The sequence below is a fragment of the Pelmatolapia mariae genome, linkage group LG16_19 (genome assembly GCF_036321145.2).
Source record: "Pelmatolapia mariae isolate MD_Pm_ZW linkage group LG16_19, Pm_UMD_F_2, whole genome shotgun sequence".
Classification (NCBI taxonomy): Eukaryota; Metazoa; Chordata; class Actinopteri; order Cichliformes; family Cichlidae; genus Pelmatolapia; species Pelmatolapia mariae.
This window is the reverse complement of record NC_086241.1, coordinates 61,568,522-61,594,092: the sequence shown is the minus strand read 5'-3', so window position 1 is coordinate 61,594,092 and position 25,571 is coordinate 61,568,522. Positions and strand designations below refer to the sequence as shown.

The 25,571-nt window shown below is 42.3% G+C and overlaps 2 protein-coding genes across 7 annotated transcripts in view; one reads left to right on the top strand and one right to left on the bottom strand.

Moving 5' to 3' along the window:
• The first annotated feature begins 2,996 nt into the window (after nt 1–2,996).
• On the top strand, nt 2,997–17,389 carry alms1 (ALMS1 centrosome and basal body associated protein). Its single transcript, XM_063498882.1, has 18 exons — nt 2,997–3,096; nt 4,376–4,508; nt 4,853–4,964; nt 5,069–6,929; nt 7,125–7,284; nt 7,481–8,650; nt 8,875–8,990; nt 10,530–11,640; nt 11,736–11,855; nt 12,482–12,637; nt 12,887–13,848; nt 14,249–14,366; nt 14,662–14,841; nt 15,950–16,194; nt 16,372–16,537; nt 16,720–16,777; nt 16,886–16,985; nt 17,198–17,389. The coding sequence occupies exons 1-18, from the start codon at nt 3,082–3,084 to the stop codon at nt 17,240–17,242; spliced, it is 6,828 nt and encodes a 2,275-aa protein (XP_063354952.1). The 5' UTR covers nt 2,997–3,081; the 3' UTR covers nt 17,243–17,389.
• A 112-nt stretch (nt 17,390–17,501) lies between these two features.
• Nucleotides 17,502–25,571, bottom strand: part of LOC134646243 (dynactin subunit 1-like) — a 36,876-nt gene continuing 28,806 nt past the window's right edge. For all 6 annotated transcript variants that reach the window (XM_063500059.1, XM_063500056.1, XM_063500057.1 and 3 more), the window contains 17 exons: nt 25,260–25,451; nt 25,033–25,149; nt 24,722–24,874; nt 24,468–24,628; nt 24,108–24,276; nt 23,829–23,897; nt 23,437–23,649; nt 23,121–23,282; nt 22,555–22,686; nt 22,323–22,451; nt 21,902–22,044; nt 21,663–21,829; nt 20,651–20,778; nt 20,183–20,366; nt 19,754–19,827; nt 19,522–19,611; nt 17,502–19,374 (listed from right to left, as the gene is read on the bottom strand). In XM_063500059.1, the coding sequence (XP_063356129.1) occupies nt 19,237–19,374; nt 19,522–19,611; nt 19,754–19,827; nt 20,183–20,366; nt 20,651–20,778; nt 21,663–21,829; nt 21,902–22,044; nt 22,323–22,451; nt 22,555–22,686; nt 23,121–23,282; nt 23,437–23,649; nt 23,829–23,897; nt 24,108–24,276; nt 24,468–24,628; nt 24,722–24,874; nt 25,033–25,149; nt 25,260–25,451 (2,421 nt within the window). In that variant the 3' untranslated portion in view covers nt 17,502–19,236. The remainder of the gene's footprint in view (nt 19,375–19,521; nt 19,612–19,753; nt 19,828–20,182; nt 20,367–20,650; nt 20,779–21,662; nt 21,830–21,901; nt 22,045–22,322; nt 22,452–22,554; nt 22,687–23,120; nt 23,283–23,436; nt 23,650–23,828; nt 23,898–24,107; nt 24,277–24,467; nt 24,629–24,721; nt 24,875–25,032; nt 25,150–25,259; nt 25,452–25,571) is intronic.

Here is a 25,571-nt window from a genome sequence, read left to right as displayed (position 1 = left end):
CAAAATGGGTTTGGATTTAAGCAGAATAGTGTGTGAGTGTGTGTGTGTGTGGGGGGGGGTAAATAGAAAAAAAAACATATCAAAGGTTGTTTAAGTGGGGGCTTGGTATTGTACTTTTACCTTGTTTGATATATCAGGTGCTTGACAGTTTGGTGCCTCCCTTGTCCTTTCTTACTTTTTATAATGTTTCTTATAGGCCTGGAGTCTTTTACTGTGCAGAATGCATGAAAAACTTTATTATTAAGTTTATTATTGTCTTGCTGAAACACATCTGTAGCATATGCTTCCCACAAACCTGTACACATCAGTTAGCATTAATGGTGCCTTCGCAGATGTACAAGTTATCTATGAAAAGTGTACTAATGACCACCCGCCACACCTTCACTAATGCTGATAATAAGCTAGCTGGTCCCTTTTCTGCAGCATCCATGGGACATGTTTCCAGAGAAGGTGGCTGATAGCATTTCATGTTCTTTTTAGTCTTTGTTTTTCCTTTGCACGCTAAAGTTTGAATCGAAATTTTGGACTATGCTCACTGACAAAGGTTTTCAGACACCTTCCTGTTAAGATGTAGTTTAAATTGGGCCATCCTGTGGCAGACTAGGATGTGAAATACAAAAAAGACCAAAAGTAATTACACCAAAAATACTGATTTGAAAAAAAGCATGGGAAATAGGCACAACGAAACTAAGATGAAGGAAACTGGAGGTCAAGCAGATGAGGAAGGAAGACGTGACTAATTATGTCTAAATGCTTGAATGCACTGAGCTGCTGCCATGCAATTACATACTGTATTTAGAATAATGAGCATATGAGCAAGTAAACCTAGAACAAAGAGCGCACATTATTTAATAAAACTATAGCTCTGTCAGTTTCAGATTTTTACACATTCTCTTTTTACTGTTTTAAATCAAATGTGGAATTTTAATGACAAAGCAATAAAATCCTTTGTTTGCTTGTTTATTTACCTCTATTTACTTTTTACACATTGTTCCAACCCCAAATGTGGTAGAGAACAACTTAACATGTTATTAAAATTTTTTTGTTAATTTGTTTTATTTTAATAACACAACAAAAGTCTGAATGGCACCTATGAAGTTACACATGTTTGTCTAGAACCTGCAAAACAAAAGCCAAAAGCTCAAAGCGGTGACTAATAGCATGTATAAATAAATAAATGCCATCTTCCATTGTGTATCAGCAGCACATTCATCCTGAGACAGAATGATGCCAGCACGCTCTCCTGTCAACAAAGGAAGACGGTTAACCAGATGGAGAGTTGTTTCCGCTGCCTGTAAAACAGCAACGACACTTCAGGAGGGAGCGAATACTCCATGGACCTCTCTGACACCCAATTGTTTCCTGAGTTTCTGTGTCCGGCCATCCGGACCGGAAACTTTTGGGCACCCCTCGGGGGCTTGCTTTGCATGTGTGTACTCATGTGTTCATGCACTCCACCGGGCGTTAGTGTGCGAGCGTGCTGTGGATGTGAGAGAGCGCAAATGAAGACGCAAAAAGTACACTGGCACGTTGCCCAGTGCTTTTTAAAGAAAGGGATGGGAAAGAAAGAAACGGAGCAGCTTTCAACAATGCCAGTAACAGCTGCTCATGTTGACCACAAGCATTATGTTTCCAGGAAGGGAAGTGGCAGCTTTGACCTTTGACCTGACAAGATCCTCACTGAAATTATGCTCTATGTCTTCAGTAAAGTTAAAAAAGCAGAAAAGGAAACACATTGAAAGAACCTAATGTGCTGCATAAATCCTTTAGTAAAGTTAAGGATTATAGCTGATCACCGGTGTAATGCACTGTATTACCCTGAGACTTTAGTGTGTCTATCACTTAGACTTATAAACTTACAAGGGCTGGAAAAAATACAGACAAGGGCCGGCAACCTGCAAAAAAATCAGCTGATTCTTAGTCACACAGCTTTAGTGGACAAAGATTCAAACCAATGACAGTATAAAGGGACAATGAACCCCAGTCTTTTATTGTTTAGTTTCTTAACACAATAGCTTTTCTGTCATATCTAACTTGTTAGGCTATTAAGGACTACAGGTGGAAATGTATTTATGATTATAATCTGGTTCAAAGCATCTTCTGCTTCTCACGACAGGAGGAGTTTGGTGTCTGTGTGCTCTGTCCCAATCAAATAAACCCAGTAAACTAAAATAAATTACGAAAACCAAGCCAATTATGTGATATTACATTAAAATACCAGTTTATATCTCTGAGATTTAATTCAATTTCAGTGGCTTATGGTGGGATAAGGTGAACCGCTAACTCAATTTACCCCTTAGCTCACTCACAGCCCTTGGCTGCTGTTTTGGAAAAAGATGTAGCAGCTGTTACATCTGGTACATCAAACTTTTACTCTGACAAGCCAAAAGAAAAAGTTTGTAACTCATAATGTTTTAGATTTTAAAATAGAAATATTCAGATTTACAATGCTGTGTTAGTGTTGATCAATTAGCTGGTCTCATCATTTAAGCGGGCTAATTCATGACTTGTAATTGATTTGGGACCAGTTATTAAGGATAGAAGCTGAAATATGTTTGAGTCTTAGGTGAATTCATTTATTTTATGCAGCACCGCCACCTGCTGCTCAAACTAATAAACTACCAGATAGATCTTTGTCTAATATTAAACATTTATTTGACTATCTGAATAATGTAAGTGGGACAAGTATGCACAAAAAATAATAATAAAAAGAATTGATGACTATTATAACCTGTATCAGGAGCATGTCTTCATTGCTGAATGCTGTAAAACAAGACCCAACTATACAAAGTTCAGAGATACTGGACATCAATCTAAAAGTGAGCTCGTGTGTCTGTGGACCAGTGGAGGGAATGGGACTTTTTCACGAATATAAATTACGACTGAAAGAATCAAGAGGAGGCAGTAAGATAACATAAGGGGATGTAAAGTGCCAAGTGCCAACACCACAGAAGAAGAAGAACGTCCCTTGCTGAGGAGCTTGTATTTCCTAGCAACGCCCCTTGTTGCTAGGAAAAGGTGGAGGCGCGCTCGTTGTGGCGGACTGTCAGCAGTAACAACAACAACAACAAAAACGACAGCATGGAACCTCCAGAGGTAATTTGCACGATTGCAGCTTGTCTTCTGGTGTGGTTACATTGGAACTCGTAGTTCGGGAGCCTTTAAAGTAATTCTCAAGGCGGGAAATGTGAATATAATCACAGTGTTGGCGATATTAGTAGCTAGCTGGCTAGCTAGCTAAATGCTAACCGCTTTGCTAACTAGCATTTAACGTTACCCTCAGGTTACTGGGTTTAGCTAAGTCTCTCTCCAGTATAATGTTCCTTGTTCCTTGTCCAGTTGCAACAAACGTAAAGAATATGCACATTAGTCAATGGTTAGTCTCCTCAGTTACACCAGGTTAAATGTAACATGTTGCTTCTAGTTTGTCAGTCCATTTAGTCTGTTAGTTATAAATAAATCACTTTGATAACTAAATGCTGCTAATGTGCCGACCCGAAAAACCGCAGATTTGTTAATAAAATTAGCTGAGAGAGATGTTAGATTACAATAATGCTTTGTTTATATAGTTAAAAAACACACAGACTTGCGATGAGGATCATTACTGTCTGTAGCCATCTACCATCATTTCTAAAAGGAAGAACTCCAAAAACCTTCCGAATGAATAAACGAGGAGAGAAGAGCGTGTTCTCTATCCAAAATAGAAGAGTGTCGATAATTGTATTATGTACTGAGATGATCAGCAACAATACTCATGTAAACTGCCGTGTTTAAATGATTCTCATTTGGTAAGAAAGGACCCAGCTGAACAGTTGACACAAGGCTGGATATATCCATACTGTTTAGGCCTGACCCTACCATTCAACTGTTGCATCAGACCAAACAACGTTTTTCTCGTCTTATTTTGTCCAGTTTGGGCGAGCCTGTTGCAGACTTTAGCCTCAGTTTCTTGCTTTCCTGTGATACCAAAGGCACGTGGTCTGGTCTTGCTGGTCCTGCTATAGCTTATTTGTTAAAGGTTTCATGTATTGTACATCTTCTGCATACTTTGGTTGTAACAAACACTTGTTTGAGTTGCTGTTGCCTTCCTATCAGCTCAAGTCAGTCTGGGAATTTTCCTCTGACTTCTGACTGACAACAGTGTGATACTGGTGTAATCAAACTGGAATCAGAGCTGTATGGGATGAATGTATGAACTTTCTGCTTTCTACTTTGCTCATCAAGTAACAGACGTTTTTCACAACAGACATTGGCTTGTCTCAAGCAGAGTTATTGATTGCTCAGTTTCATTTGATGCCCTCAAACCGCCATGTAGTAATGCGGGACCTGCTGTAAATGAAATGCTGCCAGAATTAAAGTGTGATTCTGTTCACAGAGGAGGGCAGCATCTCCTCAGTTGCCAGCAGATGAAGATGTGAGCTGTTCTGCTGGACAAACACACATAAGCCAACTAGGAACACAAAGACATTCTGAACTTCAGCAGCCAAGAACACCCGCTCTACAGTTAGGTATGGATATTAACACAGTAATGATTGTAGATTGGAATACTATCAGTATATTAAACCCCTATTTCCTCTGCATGATACTTTTGGTAGACTTGGTATAGACAAAGTAGAGTTTGCACATTGTATACTACTGGAGTGTCAGCAGAGCTTTAATCTCTTCATCTTTTGCAAGTGTCTCAGCCCACTTAACTCAGACTTAACTCTGACTTTGTCATCAAACAGATTTTGTTTGATGTATCATTTATTCATGACAACAGGAAGCTGCCAGCACTGATGGGTCTTACCATAGTTTTATGTTAGATTGCTGCTTTTTTATTTGTGTGTGTTCATTCCGCGCTTTCTGTTAGATTTTCAGGACAGTAACATGTCTCCAGCCCTTTCCCTGTTACCTGGAGTTGATCACAACCTCACTGAGTTTTCTTTATTACAACAAAGTGAGACAGAATTTGCCCCTCTAAGGTAAGAAAAAAAGTCATCTTAATCGCTTGCTCTGTGTGCATAGTTTACTACATATTGTGTGAATGTATAACATGTACATGGATAATTATTATTTACTTTTTAAGGGCATACCCTGATGTTTCCATGGCTTCAGAGCGGTTTCAGTTTTCATCCCAGGGTCACACCACTCGTACCTCTGAGCATGGCTCATTATCCCAGCACCCATTGGCCCAGGCAAGCATCCGTTCTGAAGAAATAGAAAGCAGCTGCTGCTCCCTCTCTCAGCACAGTCTATCACCAGGGGAGCAAAGTAAACGAGAGGAAAGGGTTCATCCCCCAGTGATTGTCATTGATACGAGTAGCAGAGAGAAGGACCTAGAGACCTTAATTAAACCTGGAGCAAAGCTAGAAGGAGAACCTGTTGAAGATGAGACTTTCTTTCTGAGTAAGAATATACCTGCTCAGCATCTTCTGAAGCTCCTGCAGAAAGATGTTGGGATGCTTAGCAGCAATAGCAGTGCTACTTCCTCTGCCTCTGAAATTTCTGTGAAGAGAACAGAGCCTTCTACAGAAGAGTCTAAAAGCACTGAAGTTTGTGAACTGACCACTCAGCAAACTACTGATGTAAGAGAACACCCTCCAGGTGAAGTCTCTTTTCCCCAGCAGCAGACACAACAGCAGGACAAAGTTTCAGATCCTGACCAACCACAAACAGTGTTATCTGAAGTGTCTAACATCACTGTGGGTTCCCGCAGTACTCAGCCTGATGAGAGTAGTGAAATGTTATATAGAGAGCTGCTCTCTGAAGTAGAGAAACGCAGCAGGATTGAAGCTGAATCCAAAAACAAACAGCAAAAACGTCCTACGCCACCTGGTCCATCTCTCACACCTAATCTCAAACAGATGTCTGAGGGGAAGCCAAGTGCGAGTAGAACAAATGTGGTTGGTATGCAATGGACAGGGCCATTTTCAACAGGTGTTGAACGGGTTTGCAGAGAGCAAGAACTCTGGTCCTCAGGAAACCATACAGGGTTGGATGGCTCCTACCTGGGTTTTCTTCCACAGTCTCAGTCCACTCCAGGGATTTTTAATGCCCCAACCAAATCCAGTGTTAAGGATAAATCGGGGCACCTTTCCTCCATTGAATCTAGTAAAGAGAACTCTTATCAGTCAGTCACAAAAATTTCTCAACAACCAGCTTTTCCTGTAGTTTGCACCCATAACACACACACAGCCACTCAGTGCCAAGAAGACGCTGCCTCTGCAAAAGTCCAGTCCCTCCCAAGTCTAAACTATATGCAGAAAGTAGATGCATGGAGGGCAAATCAGAGTTCAGGCAAGATGTCTTTGTTTGATAGACTGTCACTGCAGGGATTTTCTAGCATCCCCTCTAAACAGAAGGGTTATGACGCAGTATCTGGTAGCCTGAATGAACTGGTTAGTCAGAAGATTAGGAGTTTGCAGCAGCCTCTTGTTTCAGGTGCTGCCACACAGACCTCCTCAACAGCACCTTCTGGCTATTCTTCTCCCAGAAGAACGGAGGCAGTGGGCAGTGCTCTTGCTGATGAGGAGAACACGGGGTCTGCAGTACCACCCTCTGCTTCACCCCTAGGCAGGTCACAGTCTCACTCTTCTCTTAGCACAGTTGTGATGTCAGTCCAAAAAGATCAGCAGATCGACAGCCCTTCAGAAAGAGACAAGAGTCAAAGCCAGGATGATGATGCTCATCATCATGATCAAACCAATACAATTCAAACCTCACATCTCACGAGCCTCGGCCACTTCAGTGATGTGTCACTTGATCGAGACTTGACACTTTCGAGTTCCCAAGATAGTTACAGCGGAGTAAAGTTAGGAACTTCCATTGGGACGTCATCTGTTGTCAGCCTAGAAATTGATAATTACGTACCCTCGTGGACTTCAAAACTGTCAACACCACCACCTCACCCCAAGCCTCGAGAGCTCAACATTGATGAACGAATTCCGGTAAATAAAAAAAACAAAAAAAAAACCAGAAAATCTTACAGAAATATCAGTGGGTCTCTCTATAATATAATGAAATTACTATTAGAGGTCTAGTTTCTGCAATTAAATTTATTACCCTGGGAAAATACTCTATATGTGTAGACTTATACTTTATTATCTGGTGTTCTCTCTGTTTTTTTGGGGGCTTTTTTGCAGTTGTATCTTCGTAACCTGGGTATAGACCAGTCTCCATCTACAATCCTGACTCCGTTTGTGCCCAGGGGACCAATCAGAGAGCCTGAATTCTCTCCCACTGAGTTCTGCACAATTAAAGGATCTACTGGAACCCCAACTAAAAGCACTCAACCCTCTGAGGGTATCTAACCTCAACAATTACTTTTACAGGTTTACTTTTATGAAAAGCTGTTGAGACTTTAAAAGTACAAAATTTCTCAGGCCATGAAAATGTGGTCATATATCCTGTTATATCCATTTTTAGGAACTTCACACACCTATTTAAGTACCAATATTTGAGGGGTTTTACAGTTTGAAATATGGTATTGTGTTTTCAGGTGGCAGTCCCCACAAAGAGGAGTTTTCCCAGTCCAGCGTTCTGTCAGTAGACTCCAGCATATCCATACCGTTCAGCCTGGACAGTCTCTGTCCAGCGGCAACTATCCCAGAGCAGGCCAGGCGGACTTCTCCTACATCAGATACAGAAGCTAGACAGAGTAAACACAAACTGGCACCTTACACCTCACCCAATGAAAACATTCGTTCCTCCATACTGCAGCCTTGCCAACAGCAGAAGGACGGCAGTTTAAGCAGCAGTGGGGGAATCAGCCAGCTAGAAGACAAATTTAACCCTGACATGCTGCCAGCTGTCAAGGAGAGGCACAGAGAAAGAAGCTTGGAGTTGCTTTTACAAACAAGTCGTAGTGCAGATCAAAGTGCAGAAGATTCTTTTGTTAGCTCCAAGGCCTTGTTGGAAATCCGTAAACTAGTCTCTCATGCAGAGACCATGATGTCCACTGGGTCTTCTACGGCTTCCTCAACCTCCCCCATTAGCCCCCCTCTTCTCCCCGATCAGGACATATCCCCATTACTGAAGAAGAAAACCAGCAGACTTGAGGATTTCCCCTCGTCCTCTACAACTGGAGACCAAAGAACATTTTCCTCACTGCTTTGGACCAGATCCTCCTCTGACTCCATGCTGGCCTCAGAGAAGATAAGGAAATGCTCTTTTGGTCAGAAAGGTGTAAATCGATCGTTGCAATCTGATTATTTATCCACACAAGCTGTTTTTACTGCACCAACCAAAGTGGCATACAAAACACCACAAGATAACAATGTTAATGGTGCAGGGATGTCACTTGTCCTCTCCAAATCAGCCTTCCGGACAGAGCCTGAGGGCTGCAGTGCTGCACCTCCTGACAAAGCCCCCACACAGCCGGTGGCCATCAAGCCTCCACCAGCTGTGAGTACACAAGAGCTCACTTCTACGCCTACAGATTCAGTTGATGTCCCAGAGGAGGAGGAGGAAAACACTCCCTCTGAAGGTGCTTCACAGAGCAGGTCCTCCTCACCCATCCTCAAGGATGCTGATCAAGGAGTGATGAGTGATGGGAGCTGCGAAAGCTCACTGACAGCCAGAGTGACCAAGTTGCTGCAGAGTGAATCTCCATCCACCATGGTCTCCAGTACACCGAGCATTTCAGACCAAGAGGAGAGCAAAGCTAGAGGTAAAACAATTAACATGCACTCACGAATGAGTTTCTTACATCTAAGGCTTTAACATTTTAGATAAGTCCAAAAATTCACCTGCTGCACTGACCACTAACTGCACAACTTGACCCTTCAAATTTGTTTAGATTTGATCTAGTTTAAATTGTGATCCTGTTTAAATTGTAGCTTAAGACATCAAAGACGTCTTTGTCAGATGAAAAAGCGTGTCTTAATGTTGCAGAATGGATTAAGCTGAAGCTATCAGGACAGCAGTGTGAGCCTCTGCAGCTGGACGAAGAAGATAGAAGGCGGATAGAAGAGATCAAGCGAGAACTGCTGTTAAAAAATCCCATAAAGGTAATTATTATAAGAACGACTCTTAATTACTGCACTTTAAGTAGGCAACCGCCGTATGTAATTTGTAGCAATGTACTTAAATATAGTGAATTATAAAATGTAAACACTAACGTTTGTATGCATTTTAAACTAAATTTGTGTAAACGTTTATTTATCATCTGCTACACGTGTCTGGACAGCTCTCATACTCAAGGTAACTGGTGTGTTGCAGGACTGCTGTGGCCCAACGTATGTTAGACCTTTCAAACAAATTGTCATAATAAAACTGTCACCAGTTATGGTTCACATGCAGGTTTGCAGTGCAAAAATATTTGGTGTGTGGTAGTGCTGGGCGATATGGAAAAAATATTTATCACGATATGAATTATTTTATATCATGATAACGATATATATCACGATATACCACCTGACCTGTGGTCATCTGGAAAGTATGCAGTCTGTAAACAGCTAGTGGAGACGGTGCAGTCTTTGTTTTGAGTTACTGTAAAGTATGTCGCAAATCCGGGTGCACGTAAAGCAGCACCATGTTGCAAAACCACAAGACAGTTTCTTTGTGAAAAATATCATTTTTTTATACTTTATTTTCTCTTGCATAAAGTTAAGAGCATGTATAGTGAGAAGACAACACTAATATATTTGCACAGGCTATTTAACCCTTTAAGACCTACCATAGAACCAAGTCCGCCAGAGCTTATCTTTACATTTATTTATTTTGAGTGTCTTCATAGTTTTATTTTTGAGATACACAAATTTTTAGATATAAATGAAAATAAATATTATAATGCAAATTTGCAAAAAACAGCATGTGCATCAAAATAAACTATTTCCAACAGTGTAATTTGACTTCTAAGCATCCCAGAAACGATACAGAAGAACATAAAGTCAAACATGACTTTTAAAAACACCAACATAGACTTTGAAGCTTAAAAAACTACATTTTCCGCGAAAGTGACGTCACTTCCGGTTTCGGACAGGTAATGGCGGACATGCGATAGCTCGCGCTGACTTATATTCCAACGTAGGAAGTGTTATGAACAGCTGATCGGATTGGCAAAGCGTGTTTCTGGAATATTATGTTTTTGTTGCTGCAAGTCTGGAATATTATGTTTTTGTTGCTGGAAGCGCTTTTTATGCAATTTTTGCAAAGCTATATGTGGAAGAAAACCGTGACCTAGGGCAAGCTAATGGAATAAGATGTAAGTACAACTCCTACGGTTTCATATGCAAAAAAAAACATTATTGCGCTAGCTTACGTGGTTACAGTTCTACAGGGATTTAAAAATAGTTAGGGAAAACGGAGTGTGCCTGCTCTGACCGGTTGTAAAGGGTTAATGATATATTTTATGTAATAATTTGTAAAATTCGGGTTAGAAACGATAGAAGACAAATGGCACGATAGACACTTTTCTATCGTCCACACGATATATATCGTCATATCGCCCAGCACTAGTGTGTGGTGAATGAAGAACACGTATAACACCAACAATGTCCTTTCCTGGTCTCCCTATTTGACACAGACTTGTTTTTTGCCTCTTTCAGAGCCAGTTCAGCACAGATACAGAGAGCAGTGTAGCATCCAGTGTTAAAATCTCGAGGGAGCTTGATCCATCTCAATCTGCGGAGACGTTTGCTGTTCCTAGGGATGCTATAAATGAGCCAACCCAGCTGCTGCACAGCCTGAGTAGGACCACCCGCGACTCCAGGACACAGCTACAAACTGCTCTTCAGTCAGACCTAGAAGCTCGAGTGTGTGAAATTGCTGCCAGAGAAGGAGTGACGCTTCCTACTAAAAAACCTCAGGTCTTCACATCCATCACTATCGCCACCCACAGAAGCTCCACCTCCCCCTCAAATTCCACTTCCCCACCTCCCATCAGCCCAGCCCCAGAGCCCCTCCGCCTGACCGAGCTCTCATTAGGAGCTGTCAGAACCACAACAACAGACAGGCAGCTTTCTTTAGAACTGACTGAAGAGCATGGGGTTGATTTACTACAAACAACAACCAGGGAACTATCATCAGTGCATGGACCTAATAACAGTTTGCACAGCACGAATCAAAATGTGACTCAGTCTGCACCAGCCAGTCAGAAGAGGCAAGACACTGAGGGAGGCCAGTTTGAAGAGCCGCTTCCTCCCTCACAGGGTTTAGATAAAGTAGATGTGACTGTCAGATACAACAGCACACAGTCATTCAGGCCAGATAGTAAGTTATCTGCTTCTGGTATGGGTGTTGGTCATGTTTTAGATCAGGCCACAGGCCCATCTGTAGTTGAAACCTCCGCCCATACAGGCCACATCTCACATGTCGATCTCACTCGGTCCCCCAAAGCTACTAATCCCAGCTTCACCTCTATAGTCTACTCCAGTCAGGCTGATGTAATCTCAGGGCTGCCACGTAAAGAATTTGTCCCCCTAAGACATTCATCATCAGCCGCCAGCAGTCCAGATGAAGGTGTCGGTTTGTCCAGTCCACCTGAGTGGTGCGACACCAGAGAGCCATCACTACAGCGGCTGCCTGAAAGATCCAACAGCTCTACTGTTTTTAAAACTGTTGTGCCTCAGGAGAGGATGACCACCATGTCCGCACAGTCCTTTACACCACGTGAAAGATCTGAAATTTCAACAAGACCCTTTACCACTGAAACCCCAGGTAGTTTTTTTTTTTCTTTTTTAATTGGCTGTAATTTCAGCAATACATCAGTCATAATACCAACTGATTCCAACTGCATCTCCCTCCTACTTCAGTGCTTGTCCTGCTGCCTTATAAACCTCATGGCAGTGAGGAGGTCTTCTATGTCCCTCACACAGAGGCTGATCTCTCCTCCACAGAGGCATCTGACACCACCATGGAGAGCACCCACACAGGTACATTTATCACAGATTTTCTTTTTTTTTTCTTTTTTTCCAGCCTAGTTCTCATATTGCTCTGCTGAAGTGTCACAAGATGAGATTTTAACATCTGCAGTTCAGCTCGCAGCTTATAGTCTGTTCACACTGTTAGATCTACCTGGTAAGTTTAGGTGGATTTTTTTTTTTTTTGAACAAAATATATTATTTATATGTATAACGTGAATTTTGGGGGGCATTTTTGCATTTTTAATGCTGTCGTAAATCACACTGCAAGCTGTAAAACATGTTCAAAGGATTAGAAATAAGAATTCAGAGGCATGCTGGGAATTGAATTGTGAGCTCTCATTTCTCCTGTGCTTGAATAGGTAGCAGCTGGTTCTTTGTAACGTACACCAAGCAGCACATTAATTATTCATGTTCAGGGGCTGGGTGAAACAAAGGCAGGGCTGAGACCCGAGACGACAAGAGCAGGCTGTCCCTGAACATCTTCATTTCTTTTCAAAATATTTACCCAAAATATTTCTCTTACGTTTTTTTAACGGGTTTTTTTGTTGTTGTTTTGCTTTTACAAGAAGAATAGTCGTGTTTTGCTCTGAATGCCACTCCTCATGAGATAACAGAGAGTATTGAATTCTAACTAGGCTCAGACGACGCCGTGCCTCCTCACTTTAGCAGTGACGTCCTCGGGAACAAGGACCCAGGGTTGGACCGCGGAGTGACCATCAGACACACAGAGGGCATCTACAGCAAGAGGCTGAAAACTGCCAACTTGACCATGCAAGAAAATAGGCAGAGAGGTGACCTGAACACAACGCATGCATATTCACACCAGATACCTCCTTTATTTCTTTGGTTTGATTCTGAAACATTATGTTACTAGTATGTGGGAAAAGGTAGTCATGCGTGTTCATTAATTTTATGAAGTTGCTGTAAATGTTAAGTTGGACAGTTTTGTGTATGAAAACTAGCTGGCTCTTGGTGTCCTGTTACTGTGTGCTTTTGTTGTACACAGTAGTTAATTTTTCTACGTGTGTGTCTCCTGACAGATGCCTCTACAACATCGAATAAAAGCTTGCAGACTGTGAGCCAAAGACTAAAGCCTTCTTCTCAGGTTTCTGTTGCCTTTATCGAGGAATCTTTACTGAGGAATCAAGAAACCTTCAAGAGAGACCAGGAGACCAGCCCAATCCAGTTCACCCAACACCACCAAAGCAAGTCCCACCCTGAGAGGTTTCAGCCGTTTATTTCTGAAATGGACTACGGTAAAGGAAACACTCACTGGGTCCAAACCTCTGAGCCTCAGACAGGAAGCGAGCAGCAGAGGGGTTCTGAGCACCCTCTGGACCAGTTATGGCAGAAGTTCTGCGATCAGTGGACCACGGAGGAGTTGCATCCCAGCAGTGACAGAGAAGCATCACTTCTGGAGCGTTTAGAGCGCCTTTCTCGCCTTATTCAAAGTGCAAGGGGATTTAATGTGTGTGATGCACAGGAGGTGACTGGTTATCATCCAGAGCAGGAGAGGAGGAGAGAGGATGTAACAAAGAGGAGGAAAGAAATAAAGCAGACTTTGGGGGAGATTAAGAAGAGTGTAGGAGGTGAAGTCAGAGAAGATGGGAGTAAATTAAGAGGACAGAGAAAAACTGAATCTCCCATTCAACTGAACCTTCGTGTTGATGAAACCTGCCAGTCTACAGAGGATGGCAGCCACACCTCCCTCACCTCCAGCTTCTCCCACAGCTCCTCCCAGAGCCAGTACACCTCTCCCAGAGACAGACATGTTTTGGAGACCCTGTCTACCACGTCTGGCTCCATGTCCACTGTGGACACAGCCCGACTGATCCGAGTCTTTGGCCCCCACAAAGTACAGCACCTGAAAAGCGCCCCAAGCCTCAGTAAACTGTACAACACCATCAAGAAGCAGAAAGAAGAGAGGAAGGACAGTGGAGGAAGAAACAGAAAGCCTCCTCACGCCTCTGCACTGTCAGTGACAACCAGCACTGATCAGTCGGTATGTATATCTGCGTGCTGCTGAGTAAGAGATTATTAAACAGATCTTAAGGAATGTTCAGTAATCTGTAAAGCAAAAGAAAACACTAGAGATGGTTGTGTTTCAGTAGATCAGCAAGTTCTGAAATACTAGACTGGACAGACTAGCCCGTCTGGTACCAACAGCCATGCCATGTTCAAAGTCATGCAAATAACCTTTCTTCCCCATTCTAATATTAAGTTTGAATTTCAGTGAGTCATTTTGACCATCTCCACATGCCTAAAAGCACAAAGTTGTTGCCATATTATTGACTAATTAGATATTTACAATAATGAGTAGTTGAACATTACCTAACAAAGTGGCAGGTGAGTGAAAAATGATAACTTGTTATAACATTTGATGTTACTGTATTCGTCTTCAGGTTGCTGCTGACTCTGTATCGTCGACCAGCACTTACACCGTCCCTTCACACCACGGGCCTTCCCGGAGTCTGCCGGGTAGGAAGGCTGTTAAACTGGTGAACAAAAGAATCCAGGCAGGTCAGAGAAGACGCATGTCCCACTGATTCATCAGATTTTGTTAAAATTGTGACATACAAGAACATTCTGGTCCTTTTTGTAAAGGTTTATTGGCACCAGCTGCTGGTGCTGTAAAATCTTTATGAAATCGTCTGTGCTAAGATTACATTTCTGTTAAAATTCCTTGGCATAAAATGTATTCATTTGTGTTTGTCACGCTTTTAGGCTTTCTCCTGAAAATAAGGCAGGAGTGTGTTTTAACACCAGTGAAGCACATGTGATGGAGTTAATATACATTCAGTACAAATTCACACAGGTGACCTGGAGATTGTTCATAACGGGACTCGACGACACACCAGAGATGTTGGAACCACGTTCCCTTCCCCGGGAGGAGCTAGAGCTTTCGAGCAGATCTCGTTGTCTTCGTCCAGCGTAGTGAGAGAAAGAGGAGGGCGGAGGAGGAGCAAGAGAACCCCACCAAAGCCTTACCCTAAAGGTTTGTAAACTAGCAACGATCTGTAGCTGGGATGGGTATCGTTTAGGTTTTATCCGATACCGGTGCCAAACCGGTACTTTTGAAACGGTGCCGGAGCTTAAACGGTGCTCAAACCGGTGCTTAAAGAATGGAGAACACAAACTTTGTCCAAAAACCTCTCAGGTTTAGCTGTTTTTTTGTAAAAAAGAACAATGTTAGCCTTTTCTGCAGCTATAGGGCATATACGGTATCACTCTTGGCTGGAAGCAGTGCTTAAACAATGGAAAAAAACACAAACTTTGTCCAAAAACCTCTCACGTTTAGCTGTTTTCCACTTTTTCTTTGGTCATTTTAGCCTTTTTTGCCAGAGTGAAGAGAGTATCTGCCATCAAACAAGAAGACCGCTGCATGTAACTACGACGGTGTTTGCTAGTTCACCTTACGTGCATTAATTTAATAACGTGGTTAGCCTACTCAACGTAAATTACACACGAACAACATTAAGCTACACACGCAGAGAAGAACGGCTGCTCCTGCCATCATCATCCTCATCATTTCTGCTACACTGGCAGGGCTAGGGGCCAGGACTCTCCTCTTCGGGTTCTTGGGGGATGTTGCCAACTCCGGGTCCGATAACAGGCACCACACCCGCAGTAGACGTGCTCGGTCTCGCAGCAAGCTATCAAATACGGTGCATTTCTCGGCTTTTAAAAAAACGCTATGCGTCGCCAGGTGTTTCATCAGATTCAAGGTGTTACCTCCTTTGCACAGTATCAGCTTAAAGCACTTGTTGCAGGCTGCTGAGTTTGCATCTTTTGCTGTGAAGTACAGCAAGACTTTTGACCACTTCGCCTTGGGCATTTTTAATCTGTAGCTCTGCTCTAAAAGAACGTACGTACCTGGGCCCGCCTACTATCCTCGGAAAGGTAAAATGATTGGCTAGAATCCAAAGTGTATGACATCTCAAGAAAAAAACACCGAAATGTGCGCTGCTTTTCGGTCTGGTTTCTCGTTTATGTTAGAACCGATACCGGTTCCCATCCCTATTTGTAGCTAACTGTAACTTTTCATTTTATAAATTAAATCCCTGTTTTATTCTTGGTTAAATTTTTTCTGTGGGCTTTTTCAGCCGTTTCATGGTTCATCTCTGCTGACGGCCTGCTGTCAGAGGCAAGGAAGGAGAACCAGCCGGAGGAAGAGAGACCAAACATCGCCTGGTTTGAACCGTACAGCAGAATCAACACATGGAGACAGCCGCTCAGACAGAGACAAGTGCATGAGGACACAAACAAACATCACTCTGAGCCTGAACTGGAGCCGGAGCCTGATCCTAAACACATGATGTCTTCTGGTCCAGCATACATGTCACTTCAGGTTAGCTTATATTCCTCTTTAGAGAATTACAGTCGTAGGAATTGTATGAAAAGATTTGAATTTCAGATGTGTAACTTACCTACTTAAAGGCTTATATCATGGGTGTCAGCAAGATAAACTTTACCATCATAATACCAGTTAAAAAGGTAACACTGTCGGTTTCCTGTTACTTTGCAGGAGGCCTTGGAGATGCATCGTCCAGAGTTTATTTCCCGGTCCATGCAGAGGGTGAATCGTCTGTTTCTGCAGGTGGAGGAGAGGAAGCTACAAGCTGCTTTAATCCAAGAGAGGGGGGATCTATTTAACCACCCAGGAGGAGCTGGGAGGCTGCCAAGGCCTGCAGGTACCAAACAGCGGAGGGGATGGATGCTGCTCAAAGAACTTTTAGTTTACTGAGCTGATAATCTGTCCACACGTCCTTCTTATATCCAGTAAATGTTACCTGAGGGACTATAAAGTCTCTCTGATTTAGCTTAGAGAGTTATTCAGTTAGTTTTTAATTATGGTTTGTTTCTCTCTCTGAAGGCACTGCTTTGCTCCAGAGGGCCGTTCCCAGGAAGGAGATGATCCAGAGGTCCAAACAGTAAGCTGCTGTTATGATTCATTTTATGTGACGACATCAGAACCATAACTGTACCTCACACTGTATCAGTGTCAGTCTATCTTCTACTGAACACTGTCTCTCCGTCAGGATATACGAGAATCTGCCAGAGGTGCAGAGGAGGAGAGAGGAGGAACAAAGGAAAGCAGAGTATCACACTTACCGACTGAACGCCCAACTTTTCAACAAGGTACAAACACCTTTTGTCATCCATGTGTCCATGCTTCGAGCACTCCAATTAGATGTTCCTATAAATAAGCCTCACGCGCTCAAATTAGGAGATAGTTGTGTGTTAAAGCAGTTTGTATGATTGAAACCACGGATGCCTTTAAGACTGCTTGCTGTGTCAAACTGTAACGTTGTGTGAATCGAATCAATGACTGTGTTTTGTGTCTCTTTTAGAGAATCACAAACCGGGTCCTGGGCAGAAGATCAGCGTGGCAATAAACAGAACAAGTGACTGGATATTGAAATCAATGACGTGAAACTATTTTTTACACTTTTAATGTACTTATTTTTAATTTAAAGATTATGTTTAAATTAGAATTACATTTAAATGGAAACGTCTCTGATGTTTGTTTTTTAAGTCAAATTCTCAACTAGAAAATGTTTTTATGTTAAAATAAACAAAATTTGAACAAATTTACATGTTTTAGATGTAAATTATTGTTTTTGCTTAACCCACAGTAGATTCAAGACGGTGAGATGCTTGTTTTAATGTCTTTATTGATCAGTTATTGGTTGTGCATGAGCAGGAAGCCACACAAGGAAAAAGGTAAGACAAGCTGCAGTTTCAGTACATCAGCTGCTCACTGAGAGCACAGATAAATATTACAACCAATAAATAAGAGATGTCGGCATTTCCCTCTTTAACTACAGTTACTTAGATTCCCATTAATAAATAAAACTTCAAGTTATGACGGCACTGTGTAAACAAAACAGTCTATTAGACAAATTAATAATAAATTAAAAGCTTCTTGAAAATCAAACATGGCAGATGTGAAGAAAAACAAAGACTCTTTGGCAAAGATGTCGCTTTGCTTAAACAATGTTTGGTTGAAACAAATCTAAAATAAGGCAGGTGACTGATCTTTACCAAAAGGCTCTCTGCAGGTTTAAGGCTCGGACAAAGTTTACAAAATCTACAGCAACGGGAAGCTCGGCAGAACACAGGCAATGCAGTCGAATATCACCAGTGCAACCAGTGTGTCATTTATACCAAGCCAATAAAGTACACAGTTACAGGTTACACCAAAAGTGTAGTATATGTGAAATAATTTAAACCAGGTAATGCTCTGACTAAAGTGCAGCCAGACTGTGTGTAAATCTGCAGAAGAATTTCAGGAAATCCACTGAGCTTAATGTTTTTGTTCTGTGCAGCCAAAGGTTAATGAAACCACAGAGGTAAACACTAAAACCCTCAGTTTGTATTTAACTTCAGAAGGCTCAGTATTTAAATTAAATGTGCAAAAAAAACGTGTCAATGCCCGCTCACTTAAACTGGCAAATCCATCATGTCAGTGCTCCTTTCCTTTAACAGCGATGTTCTTAAAACGGAGCACGTCAGTGACACCTGATGAAAGTTTACAGCACAGGTTCATGATTCTTCACATCTCGTTAGGCAATAACTGCAAACAGGAAATATGAAACGACATCCAATGTTCTGGCCAAATATAAACCACACTGAGCATGCTCCACACCAGGGTGCAGGAGGAGGCTGGCTCATTTTCTATTACATAGATTTGGTGAATCTGGGCAGCATGCACGAGCATTGTTGCTTGTATCTCTCCGTTTTTCTGGCCATAAAACAAAATCTAGACGTAAAATACAAGGATGGAATCACGATCTCATCATCCAGGTTCCAATTTACAGCCAGCAAGGCCTCAGTCAAAGGCAGAGTTGCCTGAAACGAGTCACATGTGCAAAGATGTGCAGTCTGATTTTGGCTGTGTGAAAAAAATAAAACAGTCCTTCTCTTTAGCCTCTGACCTGGACTGAAAGTAATCACTAATAGTTAATCTCCCCAGTTTTTTTCTCAGTTCTTTTAAAATGTCTTAAAATAGGAATAATTACAAGAAATGTTTTTCAAGCCATCAGTGTAGATTCCACTAAAATTCAAATAACACATGAAAACACTCGACATTTAAAAAAGCTAAAAATCTCGGTAAGACTTCTCAGTCTTCAAAACTTAATGTGACAGTGACTAACATAGTTGCCAATAAGCTGCTTGTCAGTCGACTAACAAATTCAGACTCAATTTAGACTTGTATATTTCTATGTTTTAGCCTTCACCTGTGCACTTTGCAACCTGCAGCTCTGGCATCAATCTCACAGCTAATAACCTAAAAAGCCTCCTGGTTTGACTTGTTTGACCCTGGAGAAAAAGCTGATGGTGGTGGAGTGTTTTGGTGCGGCAGGCGGGAAGGCGGGGCATGTGATGTTTAGGTCTGCAGCAGACTGTGAACTCGCCGGAGCTCCGACTGTGACAAGACGAGGCGGTGGACCTGCTCCTGACCGCGGGGACACGGCACCATGACCCTTCCCACCAGCACCGTGTCACCCTGCTTCTCCTCCTTCACCTAAACACAGAAAAGCAGTTGGCTTTAGAACTTTAAATTCAGAAGTATTTGTACCCTATTGCTACTGTGAGACAGCCAAAAGCTTTCATTCATCCACCTCCAAGTCAAAACCGAGCTTTATCAGAGTGCATGGACCAGCAGATTTACCTTAACAAATGAGGTCGAAGGGAACGTGGCGAAATCAGATGAGACTCGAGCTCCGGGCTGCAGGTTGACGACGTGTTCTGCTACCTCGTCCTGACAGAAGCAGAAGAGATGAAGACTAAGGTGAGTACTTCAAGTGCAGCATCAGCTTGAACAGTAATGTTTTAATGTAACTTTTGTGCATTTTTATCAGCTTATTCTCTCTGTGCTTCACAGCTTTGTGTTTTGTTTGCACCTTCAGTCTGTCCAGAGTGTCATTCAGGGACTGCAGTCTAGCTGTCTGTTCCAGGAGCTGAGCACCAGGGGTCACTGCAGGGCAAAAACAATATGAGAAAATCTCTGAAATCAGTGCCCAACAATCAGTTCTAAATATTTGCACATGATTTCTGGTGTAATTAAGTTAAGATCATCCAGGATTCTATAGATTTAGCAGACAACACAAACAATACAAGGCAAATATTATGAAGACTTCCTGCTACCTAACCTGCTTTAGCCTACAGAAATGGGAAAATGCCAGTTTAATCAAAATAATTACTCTTGGTGGTGAGATATCAGGTAAAACAACATTTTAGTTTTCTTTGCACATTAATTCTTCACTCAGCTACTGTGCTGCTTTTGACAAATATTTATGAATTCCTTTCCTTGAGGAAGAAATGTCACATACCAGGAGATTTTCCAGTGATGTCCACCACCTTGACGTTGGCACTCATTTGCAGCAGTGTCTCCAGGAGCTGATCGGTCTTACGGTAGAGGGCGCTGGAGAGCACTTCAGGACGTCCGTCTTTGGAGGGAAGCTTGGTCACATTGAGAGGAGGCAGAGAGGCGAGCTGAGCACGCATCTTCTCCGCCTGTTGGAGAACACATGTTGATGGTGAATAAAAATAATCCATCTAATTTTAGGTGTGGTGATCTTAACCCAAAAAGCCTAAAACCATGTGGAAGTCGAGGTAAAATCAGATTTGAAAATCTACAAGTTTTTTTTTTGTTTTTTTTACCATATTTGTTGTGTTTAATGAAGGAATAATTTCACTCTTCAGTTATTTGTGTAACCTCTGCAGGTTCTTTCACCTCTAAAGTGTGACTTCACTGTTGCATCCGTCGCATGCTGAGGTGGTGGAGAGGCATTCATTACCTTCAGCCTGTTGTTCTCGTTCTTCAGGTGTTTGATGCAGAGCCTCTGAGCTTCGATCTGCTGAGTCAGCAGAGGTGAGTCGATCACTTGAACGCCCGATCCAGAGCCGACACCTGACATCATGTTCGCTGTGAACGATAACAGGAACGCCTTATGAGTATTTGAGTGGAGCCAAAGCTTCATTTAAACCTGAATGTTGGCAGTATTTTCACATTCATTTGACCCTCTGACCACAGCTTTGCACTCTCGTCTTTAACATTGAGTTCGGATGAAAAAGTAAATAATCCTCTTGCATGCTAGAGGTGCACGGCAGTGGTAGCAAAAATACATTTGACTTTTTATTCCACTGCATTTATTTGGCAGATGCCATTCCTGTGCATTCTGGCTGACTTGCATACAAACATATGCATAAATAATAAGCAGATGTCCTTAAAAACATGGGAGGGAAATGGTGTGTATGCCAAAACAATGCATATACACAAAAATGAGTTCCTAAAAGGTTTACTAAGACTTTTAGATACTGAGTAGAACACAAACAATATGGGTACATTTTTCTCAGTACCCATTCTGATGCTGTTTGTGGTATGATTATTTGTAGTCAATGGGTTTTTTTTCTGACACCTTGGAATTTCCAGACCTGCAGACACATGCATGTCATGTTTAACTCCTCTCAAATCATGCGAGTGAACCACTAAAGGTAAAAAAATAAAATAAAATAAATAGCATGCATCATCACATCAGATGCCAATAGAAGCAAGTAGATACCTTTTTGTTCCTCTGAAGAATGAGTAGGTGAAAATAAGAGGAATTAAAGAAGAGTTATACGGAGAGAAAGAAGAATCATTGGTTGTTGAGGAAAAGTATTAAACTGGAGTTAAAATGATGATAAATAACCACAAAATTCAGCATCAATCCTGCAGTGTGATTATCAGGTAGGTTAGTTAAAGTGGGAATTTATCTATTACCAGAGAACCACCAAACTAAGAGCATGTTATGCAGCTGCTTCACTCACCTCCGGCCATTCCTGTGACAATGGAAGCGATTCCTGACGGCCCGGTTCCTCTCAGCCCATCGATGGTCATCTTTGATTGGCTGTTGATTCTCTGCTTCAGTTCGGCCTTCTCTGCCTCAAGCTGATCGATGTCGGCCTGCAGAGCGTCCATCGTCTCCTCGAACTCTCTGCAGAGGAGAGGACAACATCACACAACTGTAGATCTCCTCAGTAATCTACAGACGTGTTCTTCTTCTTACTTCTCCTTCTTCTTCAGCAGAGTCTGGGCTTCATCCAGTCGAGTCTGGATCTTCTCAACACGTTCGTCTGCATCTTTGGATGAACTGTCCAGCTTCTTTTCTAGCAGGCTGAGACGCACGTTCGCCTCGCTCAGCTCTTCTCCCTGAAAAAGCACACATACCCCCCTAAATCAAAACACTGTGCCTCTGCAGAATTTGTTACTTTTCTTCAGATATTTTGGAGCAGATTCCTTCAGTGTGTACAGATGTGAACGTTGATTTAAAACCAGTTCAGAAAACATAATTACACAATAAACTCCAGATACAGATGAATTGTAAACCATCTATCATTTCAGCTGCATAAACTCTGACCTGACAAAAGCTTCGGCAGTTCTGTGTTTTTAATGTTTTTATTCACAGTGAACTTGCTGCTTCTCTCTACCTTGATCTTGAGAGACTTCTTCAGCTCCTTGATGACCGTCTCTCTGTCCTCCAGCTTCAAGCCGAGTCCTTCTGCATCTGTGATTTCTGCTCGAAGAGCTGCCGCTCGCACATCTACTGGCGGAGGGTTCTGGAAGAAAAACGGAGTAATATGAAAATAATATTCTGGGTTCACAAAGCCAGAACTAAAATACCGACACACCTTCACAGTGGCCCCACACTGAGCTAATTACCTTGTTTTGAGGCTTCTCTGAGTCATACTCTCCTTCCTGCATAGCAGTCGCCATCTTGTTCATGGTTGCTATGACGATGCTACAGGACTGTCGCAGATACTCGTAGGGGTTGGCACCCTGGGATCCATAGATCTGAAAACGAAAGTATGATTGTCCAGGAGGCTGTCAAAACAGTTGTCCATAAACATGCTCAGACACACAACAAAAATCAAAGTGCATGAACTCCTTCGATCAGCAGGTGAGACTTTTATAATAGTTTCCGTTACATAAACACTTTCTCAGCTCACATTGAGTTCATTCAAAAAATTGCTGGCTCACAAAATTTCCAATAATTCCTACAGCAAGATGACTTATGGAAACTGTTGTCACTGTGTCACTGCATTGTTTTTAATTTATTTAATTGAAATATTCTGCTATAATAGAATTTTTGCACCTAAATCAATATTACTTTTTGTTGTCAGCTACAATTCTGAATTACAAATGACTAATTTACTCTAAGCAGTGTCCTGCACATATGTCTTAGTCAGGTCACTTGGCCTTTGTCAATTAAGTATTAATGTACCTACTTGTTCTCCAGCTTTGAACGCCACGTCCTCCAGTTTGACGGCCGACAGCCCCTCCTGTTCACCGAGAGGTGACATCATCTGAGCTCCGGCTGCTGCAACTTCTTGCAGGACTGCCACCACCCAGGTCAGGTGTTTCCTGCAGTCTGACAGTGTGTCTGACACCTGTTGGGTAAAAAGGTAAGATACGAAGAAAACGAACATGAAATGAAAAACAAAATTTAAAAAAAAAAAAATTTTACTGTGACTTTCACCATAGATCTGGAGTTTTTGTTGTTTGTTTGTTTTTTTAACTTGATGGTTTGGTCACTATGGTTACCTGCTGTCCGAAGCAAAGTGCCGCTGGGATGCCGGGCGCGTCAGTTCCAGGCATTCTGCGACGGATCTTCTTGCAGAACTGCCTGATGTCACTACAGGATGTCTCCAGATCCTTCAGCAGCACGGCGAGGTCGGCTTTCTCCTGACCCGCGTGCAGGAATGCCCGCAGACGACCCACCTCCACAGCCATGCAGTCCAAGGCACTCTGGGTAAACTGCACATGAACATAAGCCACGAGTAACCAGTGAAGTCTATTTTCTTTAAGCAGCAGAAACAGAAGCATCTTAATAAAAATACATGAAAAAAGATTGAAACAAAGCTGGATTGAGGGCCGATGTGGTTTATAAGCTTCCTACAGATTCCTCGGAGACTGCAGGTGATGTCGATACTCACTCTGATGTGATCAGCGAGCTGCATGGTGCAGTCCTCATTCTGATCTGCCAGGTGGATGCTGTACAGGTGCTGAAAAAGGACAAATATCATTAAACAAGCAGTAGGAGACTAAATTGCATGTTTTCATCATAATGCAAATGAATTTTGTAATACAATACAGAAAAATATACTATAACAATGAAAATAAGGCAGAATATTAGACATTAAATACTTCATGTTTTAATAAAACACAGTTATATTAAACTGCAGTAATCATGCATTAAGTTTGTTTGTGTGTACCTGATAATATTTAATGGCCTTGGTGAGCGGCTCCACATTGACCGTCTCATCCAGCTGGTCTTTGTGCAGCAGGTCAATAAGGAAGTCCAGAGATCGCTCATGGACGCTCATCTCTGGGTACAGAGAGCCGATCTTCTTATAGACCTCCACGCTGCACTGAGACAGAGCTCTGACAAGCACAAGAAGAGCGTATGGAGGAGTTACTCTAATGATAAGCAACCCCTGAAAAGATTCTTTATTCAGAATCAGTGAAACAGCGTCAGGCACAGCCAGGACATTAACACTGAAAATACAGTTACAACTTTAACAACTATTCTATCAGGTGTTTATCTTTAGTTTAGAGTCTGTGGTGAAACTTACTGCTCGTATTTGTGCAGCGTGGCCTGCAGCAGACTGAGCGAGTAGACGAGACCACCCGCGAAGCTCAGCTGCTCACCCAAAGCTCCCTTCAAGCCAGCTCGCTCCACGCAGTTTTCATTCAGGTCAAATTTCTCCTGTGCCTGTTTGCTGATCAGCTCGGCCTAAAAGACATATAAACAGGTACAAAAACATGTTTAAACCTCACGAAGAGCAAGTCTCTTCTTCCTGTTTCGAAAAGATGCAGTGGCTTTTACCTTGCAGATGAGTCTGGGGATGAGCAGCAACACCAGGATGCAGTCGTGGTCTCCACCGTGACGGAGGAAGGACTCTGGCATGAAGGAGGTCAGAAGAGAAACGTGTCTGTTGGCCTGACCCACCTCCATCTTCCTCAGCTCCATCTCAATAGCCTAAAACATACACAGACATTAGAAGTTTTGTTTAGCTCCAAAGTTAAAATCAGAAGTTTTGATTTAAAACCTCTAAACACAAAGGCAACCTAAAGCCATGTGAAAAGAGGATGAGAGCTACTTATTATTCAGACCAAAACCCTGTGATTGTTTCTGACCTTGGCGTAGGCCTTCGTCTCTGCAAATTTAATCTTGAAATCAAACATCTCTGCTGGCGGCTGCTGCTGCAGCTCTGCTGAGGCTTCCTGCTGGCTGGTCAGCTCTCTGTTCACCTCCTGCAGCAAACACATGAGAACAATCGTGACTGACTGACTGTAGGACACCAACACGTGATTAACAGGTTAGATGTGAAAACACGTTTTACATATTTCCTCTACATGCTTACTTGTAGGTGAGCTGTGAGCTCGCGGTACTTCTTGATGGTCTGCTGGTAATCGGCTACGGTCTCCTGTGCGGCTTCAACTCTTTTCTCTGCCTCTCGGACTCTCGCTGCTCCCAGATCCAGCATCTCCCTCAGCTCCAGCTCCGTCTCTCTGGCGTTCTCCTGCAGCTCGTCGTTCATCTCATTTATAGCTTCCTGCACAAAGGAGACGATCACAAACAATCAGTGCCACCTCCTTTTTTTGAATTTGATTTTTGAAATCTGTCTCTGTTTTTCTAGATCAACTGATTTTTGTGGGACAATTATGAGATTTTG